The 9,354-nt window shown below is 47.3% G+C and overlaps 1 protein-coding gene across 3 annotated transcripts; it reads left to right on the forward strand.

Annotated features, from left to right (window-relative positions):
• Positions 1-135: 135 nt before the first annotated feature.
• Positions 136-9,099, forward strand: topbp1 (DNA topoisomerase II binding protein 1). Of its 3 annotated transcripts, none has more exons than XM_076047668.1 (28): positions 136-514; positions 687-780; positions 917-1,051; positions 1,150-1,293; positions 1,370-1,551; positions 1,645-1,838; positions 1,991-2,167; positions 2,340-2,506; positions 2,605-2,768; positions 2,855-3,099; positions 3,182-3,504; positions 3,626-3,798; positions 3,888-4,099; positions 4,311-4,624; positions 4,707-4,892; positions 5,007-5,122; positions 5,298-5,421; positions 5,523-5,681; positions 5,774-5,870; positions 5,960-6,161; positions 6,247-6,473; positions 6,670-6,818; positions 6,929-7,022; positions 7,268-7,431; positions 7,551-7,679; positions 7,777-7,866; positions 8,098-8,259; positions 8,486-9,099. In XM_076047668.1, the coding sequence occupies exons 2-28, from the start codon at positions 688-690 to the stop codon at positions 8,612-8,614; spliced, it is 4,551 nt and encodes a 1,516-aa protein (XP_075903783.1). In that variant the 5' UTR covers positions 136-514; position 687; the 3' UTR covers positions 8,615-9,099. The 3 variants fall into 3 exon arrangements, with proteins under 3 accessions (XP_075903783.1, XP_075903784.1, XP_075903782.1); XM_076047669.1 differs by having other exon boundaries at positions 4,707-4,877; positions 6,926-7,022; XM_076047667.1 differs by having other exon boundaries at positions 137-514; positions 6,926-7,022.
• The last annotated feature ends 255 nt before the right edge of the window (positions 9,100-9,354 follow it).

Raw genomic sequence — 9,354 nt, forward strand, 5'->3', positions numbered from 1 at the left:
ACCTTACATGAGGTTTGTTGATTTCTTCATTCATTCATTTATTTATTTATTTTGTTTTTTATTTATTTCTTATGTATTAATACTTTTCACCGGACCAATAAAACGCCACACAATGACTCCACGGTGGAATTAGAGGGTAACACCGGAAGTTACGTCGAACATTCCACTTTGGCGCGAACAACAACAAAGATGTGAACTGAAATTATTTCAAGTTTTGTTGAAGTTCTTTTATAGAAAACTCCTTTTTGTGTATGAATTTGGAGTTGTTTTTTGATTCGTGATATATTATAAACATTGTGTCGTCGAAGCACATCATTATTGAGTTAGCTAACGTCAAGACTGAACAGCACTCTTCAGAGGATGGAGCTCATTTCAGAACAGCGCAAGTAGAACGTCACAACTGTCATGATACATCGGGAAATTGTGTGTTCTCAAACTACAATCCTCGTGACTGCAACGCGATATATTTACGAACAATTTCACGCTTTTAGCTATATGACAAGTTCATCGCTCGGTAAGTAGCTGTCTGTTGGGCTTAGCTTCGGCTACCAAATAACAGCGCTTGCGTTCGTCGTCATAATTGTGGTGGACTCGTGTCGTAAATATATGAAACCTTTTATCAATGCCGAGTCATGACATGCTAAAATAAAACACTATTTGATTCGACCCAATGTTTTTCTTTAAAGAATGACAATGCCTAAAGGCGACATGGAGAGTTTCATTGTGAAGTTTGTTGAGCGCAATGGAAAGAAGACAGAATACGCAGTCAAAGCATATGAGGTACGACATTATCTTATTTAAACCTTTAGTCGATATTGCTGTTGTTTGTGCCAATGCCTGCTCCCCCTTCATTTACTGCTATACAATCCTAACTGCGTCACAATGGGTCGTTTTGTTATTGTTGTTGTTCACAAAGGCCATTTTGGAGTTGCAGTCCGAAAAATACTTGAAAATCATTGATGAAGATGAGGTTTTACAAATGGACCAGAAGGACAAATCTCTGTTTGTCTTCAGCAGCTTCACAAGCCCTGCCTTCATGCACTGTCAAAAGGTCTGATAGCTAAATTCGTGTGAAATCCAGCATAAGGAAGTGGAGCTTTTTTTTTTTTTTTTTTTTTAAACTTTGCTGTCCTTGTCTTTTTAACAAAGCTCGGCTGCCGGGTGGTCAGCCCACTGGTCGTGTTGTACTGCTTGCAGCAGCAGGCCTGCGTCCCAAAAGCTGAGAAGCCTGTTTACAATATGGCCATGGCTGACATCACCATCTGCTGTACCAGCCTGGACAAAGCAGCACGGGTCAGTTCACTGCATCTGTGTGCCCTCACAGTTTGTTGAGTTAGATGTAAACAGTTCCCTGTATGTGTCTCTGCAGACGGATGTGATGGATCTTGTGCATCTCATGGGAGGACGGGTCTATCTGGACCTAAATGTGTCTGTCACTCACCTGATTGCTGGAGAGGTGGGAAGTAAGAAATACTTGGTGGCTGCAAGTCTGGGTAAACCCGTCTTGCAGCCTTCATGGGTCCATGCCTGCTGGGAGAAATCCCAGGACAGGTATGTTGACAATTTTTTTTTATATTTGACAAGTGTGAGTAAGTCTTCACTGCATTGATAATGACTTTCGTGAACTTCTCAATCCACTGACAGTCTTTTCCGGCACACCGACCTGCCCATTGAGGACTATTTGTGTCCAGTGCTGCAAGGTTGCACTGTTTCTGTTACGGGCCTATCAAGCACAGAGCGGAAAGAAGTGCAGCGGCTGTGTGAGCAACACGGAGCGAACTACACCGGCCAGCTTAAAATGAATGAGTGCACACACCTCATCGTTAGTGAACCATCAGGTGAACTGCTTGTCTTTTGAAAACACTGGCATCGCAATATGTGCCATTTACTACATCATTTGCACATCACCATACAAGGGAAATAATTCTGTATTATTGAGCGTTTGCTCTCATCCATTGGCCAAATCTTGATCAGTTGTATGTGTTTGCAGGTCAAAAGTACGAGTGTGCCCGGAAATGGAACGTGTACTGTGTGTCTTTACACTGGTTGTTTGACAGCATAGAGAAGGGCTTCTGCCAGGACGAGAGCAGGTACACAGTAAATCCCAACACATCAAAAACCAGTCGACACCATACCTCAACTCCCACCGGCTCTAACAAGAAGGAAGGTAAATTATGCCTTAATCCCCTCGATTCCACTAAATGCATGTGTGGTGCTTCTCCACTTTATTCAATTGTTTGCTCTTGATTGTACATGAAACTTTTTAATCTTAATCACTTATGTGGTTGCATTGAGTAAAAGGTTAAGTAACCTTTGCTGCATCATCTGCTGTCCTCTAGAAGGCATATCTCTGCTGGGCTTAAGCCACATCTCTGTCAATGCCAGCATGACAGTGAATGACACAGCACTGACCGGCAGCACCATTAGCCGTCTGGAGGCTCCAGATCCCATAGATGCTCTGGACATCACCGTCTGTCCAGCTGATGATATACTGGATGGCTGCAAAGTCAGTTGAAGAACAGTCGTAATCTACATATTCATTGTGTGAGCTTTTGAAGTCAATTGGCAAAATGAATATTTGACACCTGTTGAAATATCACGCAGCTGTATCTGTGCGGCCTGTCGGCGAAGAAACTGGACAAGCTGCGTCGCCTCGTAAACGCTGCTGGTGGTCTGCACTTCAACCAGCCCAGTGAGGAACTCACACACGTGGTCATGGGAGAGCTGGACCAGGACCTGAAGAATTTTCTGTCCAAAGCAACACACAGGTCTGAACTCTCTCCGGCAGACTCCTGCAGGTCAGCTAGTTCACAATCTGGTGAACCACCGACTGCTGATGTTTGTTTCCTCTCAGACCTCACGTGGTGACCGTGCAGTGGCTGCTGGACACTTTCCACGGTGGCAGACTGCTCTCAGAGGCTGGGTACCTCCATCCTGAAAGCCTCCCCCCTGCTCCACCCGCTGTCTCTGTGCCCGCCCAAAGTGCCTCCACCTCCAGAGCTTCGGCTGTTCCACCAGCCGCCAGTCCTCCCACTCCTACCCACGCCAGAGCAGAGGAGGATCTGCTCTCCCAATACATGGATGATGACCAGACAGTAGGTAGGTTGTTGAAGAACTTGATTGGAATGAGAAATATTCACTTCTTCATAACAGCTAGTCTCCTTCCCCCCTTATCCGCCAGTTGACAGGTATCCACCAGCAGAGGGCAACTGCAGTGCAACGGTGGAGCCTCAGCCTGAATTATGGGAACCAAAGCAGAGCCAAGAACCAGAGTCAGAATTCAGCCTGCAGGAAGCCTGCGGGGCGAGACTGTTTTCTGGAAAACGCTTCCTCCTTGTGGGCTTAAGCAGCGAGGCAGAGGCCCAAACCTCTCTCCTGGTGATGGAGAACGGAGGCAGGGTGCTATCGGGCTCTACACGTATCGTTGCAGACTTTGCAGTCGTCCCACTGTTGGGCTGCCCAGTGGAGGCCACGGTGGACGAGGTGGTGACCGACACCTGGCTGGTAAGACTGAGATATTAGTGTCCAGGACCTTTTAAACTCCTCACCCATCATCATCTTCATGCATTCTGAGTGCACAACCTGTTGCAAAATGTTTTTTTTCTTCTGCTTTTCTGATTTCCAGGCCATGTGTGTGGAGAATGAGTGCCTCCTGGAGCTGCACTCCAACCCCTTGTTCATGCCCGTTCCGGTGATGAACGGACGTTTCCCGCTCACAGGCTGCGTCCTCTCTGTCAGCCAGTTCACTGGAGTGGAGAAGTCATCCCTGGAAGAGTTGGCCAAGTTCCTCGGGGCTGCGTATGTCTAGATTTCAGTGCGATGTACTACTTTTTGGCCGAATGGACAAAAAAAAAATATGATTGATTAATTTTATTTCTTACGTTTAGTGTCCAAAATTACTTTGTGCGCGCGGCCAACAAGAAGAATGGCATGTTGCCCAACACTCACTTGGTGCTGCAGAGCCCCGAGGGCACAAAGTATCAGGCTGCAAAGAAATGGGGGCTCCCCGCCGTCTCCATGGGCTGGGTTCTGGAGTGTGCTCGGACCGGCCAGAAGGCTGAAGAGAAGCGTTTTCTGATCGACCTGCCGCCTTCACCAGGTTAAAATACCACACATTTATTATTCATTGAATTTTATTTCTCACATTTGCCAATATTATGTATTTCTGATTATGTTTTTTTATCGGCCTGTATTTCTGACACCTGATATGAAGCTTAATCCTCCAACTAAGCAGCCAATTAAGAGCCTTTGTTGAAAGGGATTTATTTTCTTGCGTGCATAATCTCTTTACTCTCATTCTCCATCTCCAGAAAAAGATGAAAGTTTCGTGGGCGACTCCCAGAAGCTCAGCATGCCACCACCGGCTCGTTTGTCTACAGAGACCCCTTTGCTGGGCTTCCAAAGCGGCAAAGCGGTCACCCCTCTGAATTTCGACCGCTTCCAGAGCAAAGCGTTTCACTCTGTGCTGAATAAGATGAAGCCCAAAGAGCACAACAGCACCCCCAAGCAAAACCAGGAAGGCAGCAAGAGAAACCAGCTCCAGAAGGAACCCTTGCTCCAGCTGGACACTCCGTCTCGTTTCCTCAGCAGAGATCAGCTCTTCCAGCCCTGCTTCAATGTGAAGGTTGTCAGCCACTGACCATCAATCATTTCGTGGTAGAATTTCTAGTGAAATTGTCAGTATACTGACTGCTCTTGGTCTTCAGGATGCACTTGGAGAACTGGAGACTCCAGGGGGGAAATCCAAACCAGGAGAGAAGATGGAAACCCCTCTGACGGATTTTGTTCACAGGAACCTCAAGGTGGCGCTGACCAATAGCACACGAAATAGCAGCCTGGAGATGCAAGCCATCTCAGCAAGCCCTCAACTTCCCAAGGTGACTGAGACTGAGGTAAAGCAGCTGGTCGAAACCATCACTTGTGCTCTCATCTTAAACAAAAAATTCTCACTTAATGCTCAATCATAAACTGTCTGTGTCGATTCATATAATTATCATCCTTTTTAGGTCCCAGAGAAGGAAGCTGGTCCTTTGAAAGGTGTTGTGGTCTGTGTGGGGAAAAAGCTGAGCAAGATGCAGAGTGAACTCAACGCCGTTGCCGCCTCACTGGGAGCCGACTTCAGGTCTGGTGCAAATCCGGTTTTTCTTCCTTGTTGCAAAGCACCTGTGTGCAGCTTGTGTGGATAGAAGAGCAAACATTAATATTTTGAGTGAAGACACAGGCCACGTCCAGACTGTCTGATCACGCTCTTCCTTATGTTTCCATCCCCTTCACCTCCCCCAACCGTTTGTTGGTAGGTGGGCGTGTGATGACACAGTGACCCACTACATATACCAGGGCCGTGTGGGGGACAACAACCGGGAGTACCGAGGAGTGAAGGAGAGAGGGCTGCACGTGGTCTCCCAGTACTGGCTACACGCTGTATGTTTCACAATCGCAAATATCAAAACCCTGTTGGTAATCACTATGAATGCAATGCAGCAGCTGTAGCTGCTATTAACCTGCCCGTGTGTTGTGCACAGTGTGCTGAGGAGCAGAGGCGCGTCCCCGAGTCTCTGTATCCTTTCACCTACAACCCCAAGATGAGTCTCAACCTCAGCCAGGTTCCCAGCAGCTCTCAGAGGTCTCCACCTTTGACACGGACCCAACTCAAAGACATCACCGAGGCAAAGGATCAAACTGTGAGTCCTTTTATGCTGCCCAATGCTACATAATTAATTTAGAATTAAAAAAAATAAGAAAAAAGCTTGCTCATGTATTCTCTTTTCTTCAGATTGACCATCTTGCTACAGCAGAAGCCACAAGTTTAAATCATCCAAGCGATGGAAGCGAAGATCAAGAGGAAACGCACGACGCTGCTGACCAAAGTGGTGAGGATCTTTTATTTTTCCTGCCCTCACTCTGTTCCATGTCATTGAACGAAAGAGAATTTCATAAATGTCTATTCTCCTCTGAGCAGAAGTATCGGAGACTTTAGAAATGAGGGCCAACTTGCAAAGGCAGCTTCAGGAGATCATGTCTGCCACCAAGCTGACGTCAGGAAGACGAGCCTCGGCCAGACTCAGCAGAGGGGGTTCCGGAGGGCACGACTCGTCGGCTCACACACCTGATGGGACCAGGCGGGGCCGCGGCGGCACCAGGCGAACGCTGGAGGCTCTAAGGTTCGGCAGGACTGCAGAGAGACCTCCGCCTTTTATGTTTTTGATTTTGCATTGACGTTCCAGTGTCTCTCTGTCTGGAACTCAGGGTCTCCAGAGAAGCAACCATGGACATGAACACTGAGCCCTCTCAGAATGAACAGATTGTCTGGGACGACCCCACGGCCAGGCAGGAGAGAGCCAAGCTGGCTGACAACCTGCAGTGGCCCGGGAGTCCGTCGCAACGCTGCGAGGCTGCGGCTCCACCTCCTCCCGCTGCAGAGGACAGAAGTCACTTCAGGGACTCAATGACCGACTCTGAGCTTGTTGAAATGGGTAGGACCTCGAATGCAACACAAAACTGTTTCAGCCAAACAAATCAGTACTGCAATGTGTGCTTGTGTTGTTGGAATTGTGAAAGATTTCTGTCAGTGATTCTCACACTGTGTAACGGTGCCCTCTGCTGGGCTGCATAGGTATACAAGTGCAAGCAACTGACATTTACTGAAATCGCTGCAATTTTTTTGTGCAGCTGCTTGTGATGTTATCAACCAGCACATGGGTATGAAAGTGGCAACGCCCCCTGCAAACAAGCAACAGAACGCCATCCTCACTCCTGAAGCCCCCAGCATTGCCTTCCCACTCCCAAAGCCCCTGGTCGCACCAGAGCCTCAGGTTGAGGTAAATGTTTACACAATTATTTCTATACACATAATGTAAAATACAAATAACCCCACGCTGTGTCTGTTAGTGCTGAAAGGGATTTTACCCCCCCCCTGTCGTCTCAGCAGGAAGCGAAGAAAGAGAAGGAGCCACCCAGGTTCCAGCTGTCCTCCCTCAGCCCTCAGGAACGCATCGACTACTGTCACCTCATAGAGGAGCTCGGTGAGTCTTCTACCCAGTTAGCAATGCAGCAGCAGAAAAGAGTCAAACACATCACCTGCCTGCAGCTGCAGCTGCTAATCCCCGATGATATTTCAATGAAAAGAATCTGCCTTCAGGGCATGAAAACATTTCCTTCTGAAGCTGCTTCCTGCCTTTGTAGTGCAGTTCACATTCAGCAACAGCATGTACAAAGAAAATGCTGTATATATTGCATACATATATACATGTATACATTGCCATAATAGGAGGCATAGTCCTGGACAAGCAGTCGTTTGACCCCAGCTGTTCCCACATCATCGTCGGCACCCCTTTGCGCAATGAGAAGTACCTTGCAGCGATGGCAGCGGGCAAGTGGATCCTGCACCGCTCCTACCTGGAGGCCTGCCGCTCCGTCAGCCGCTTCATTCAGGTTTGTTCACACCCGTTAAGATTTCAGGGTCCAGCTCTTAACTGTCGAACTGTGTGGGTGTTTAAAAAACAAAATACTGCTTGTGGTGTGTGACAGTCTTCTTTTTGTCTGTGTTTCAGGAGGAGGAGTTTGAGTGGGGCAGTAGCTGCATCCTGGATGCTCTGCCCTCCATCACCTCCCAGCAGAGGAGGCTGGCCTTAGCCGGCATGCGCTGGAGAAAAACCCTGCAGGCGCAGACCAAGCAAGGGGTACTTTGAAGAACCGTCATGCATGACAAACAAGAATGATGGCTTGTCTGTGTCCCTGCAGTCTGAATTCTTTGTTTGTTTGTTTGTTTGTCTTCAGGGTGCATTCAGTGGATGGACCGTCATGCTGAACATTGACCAGAGCAGAGAATCAGGCTTCAAGCGATTACTGCAGTCTGGAGCCGCTAAGGTTGCTTTTTGTTCATTTGTCATTTTTGGGTTATTGTCACCGTGCACAAATTAGACAAGCAACAAATTGTTGAGATTTTGCAAGAAGTTCTTAGTTGCAAACTTTGAGTTCACCCTGCTGCAAGTCTAACTGCAGTTGTACGTAATTTGAAGAGAGAGCATGCCAGTAATACACATAGATGTCATGGAAATACGACAGTGTTGGTTCTCACCCAGTGCCTGCCCTCTGCAGGTTCTGCCCAGCGCCTCTCCGTCCATGTACAAGGAAACCACTCACCTGTTTGCAGACTTCAGTCGACTGAAGCCCGGGGATTTCAGGGTGGATTTATCTGAAGCCACCGCCAATGGAATCAAGTGCCTCAAGCCAGAGTACATCGCAGACTACCTAATGCAGGTGAGCAGAGCTCCTCACCCATCTGATTCTAGTGCTGCCTTAATGTCATTGAAAGGCCTGTTCTGAAATGAACATGCCACACAACCACAAGCCGTGTCAAAATCTCCCACAGATGACATCCAGCTGAACATCACTCTGAGTCAGTATCTTGTCATTGCTCCGACTGCACAGTGAATCTGTATCTTCGCAGACAGCCTGTCGGTTTTGTCTTTTGTCCTTTGTCCAGGAGCCCATCCCACCGATTGAGCTGTACTACTTGACTGAGAACAAGTCCGAAGATCCTCTGGACACTCCGTCACGTAAGCGCAAGGCAGCAGCAGACAGCACCAGGCTGAAGAAGTCAAGGCTGACTTGAAACATTGCAAGAACATTTTACCTCCAACTCACGTCTCACATCTCTGTGAATTAATGCTGCTTTTTTATTAAAAAAAAAAATTTTTTTTTGATTCATCCCCCGGGTTTGAAATAAATGTCGCACTTGTTTGGTCATACTGGCTTCCTGCGTCACCCAGTCTGCTGTTGGCTGCTGCCCGCAGAGCTGTGACAAATAAAAGTCGAGTCTGCAGAGAAACTCCTTGGAAACAGGTGCAGTTGGAATATGTGATCAACAGAGGGCAGTGTAGCACCACCAAGTCTGTCTCAATAACCAGGACGGTGAAATAATTTGATTGAAAAAACATATATACTTTGGGATTATTTAATGTGCACTAACTTTATTAGATATGGATATGTGGAAAATTGTTTAAATGTCGCCTTTCAACAAAAAGTACTTTTTTTTGTTTTGTTTTGTTTTTTCACGATTATTTGTATTTATCTGAATAAAACTTGTAATTTCTGTTCCTCGAGTTGTCTCTCTTCAGTCTGAGGAGAAGATGCTTCCCCCCGCACACATGTGTCAGTGTCCCCACTAGTTTCAGCTGCTGATCCCCTCGTGCTGTAAACACCAGATTTTGTTTACCCGGTGTTAATTAGGCTGCTTGGTTGGCCAAGCGATGTACTGTTTCATCCCAGGGTGCTAACTGAGGTTAGACGGCCCCGCTCCCTCCCCATATGGACAGATAAGTGGTTTAACCCCAATAGGAGGAGGAGCGAGGC

The sequence above is a fragment of the Nelusetta ayraudi genome, unplaced genomic scaffold, assembly GCF_046127955.1.
Source record: "Nelusetta ayraudi isolate G7.1 ecotype Tasmania unplaced genomic scaffold, CSIRO-AGI_Nayr_v1 ptg000094l, whole genome shotgun sequence".
NCBI lineage: Eukaryota > Metazoa > Chordata > Actinopteri > Tetraodontiformes > Monacanthidae > Nelusetta > Nelusetta ayraudi.

Coding starts and splice junctions, on each gene's coding strand:
- topbp1 (XM_076047667.1), top strand. CDS start 688: ATGACAATGCCTAAAGGCGACATGGAGAGTTTCATTGTGAAGTTTGTT. Junction 5,422..5,522: donor CCCAGTACTGGCTACACGCT/GTATGTTTCACA, acceptor TGTTGTGCACAG/TGTGCTGAGGAGCAGAGGCG. Junction 8,260..8,485: donor TCGCAGACTACCTAATGCAG/GTGAGCAGAGCT, acceptor TCCTTTGTCCAG/GAGCCCATCCCACCGATTGA.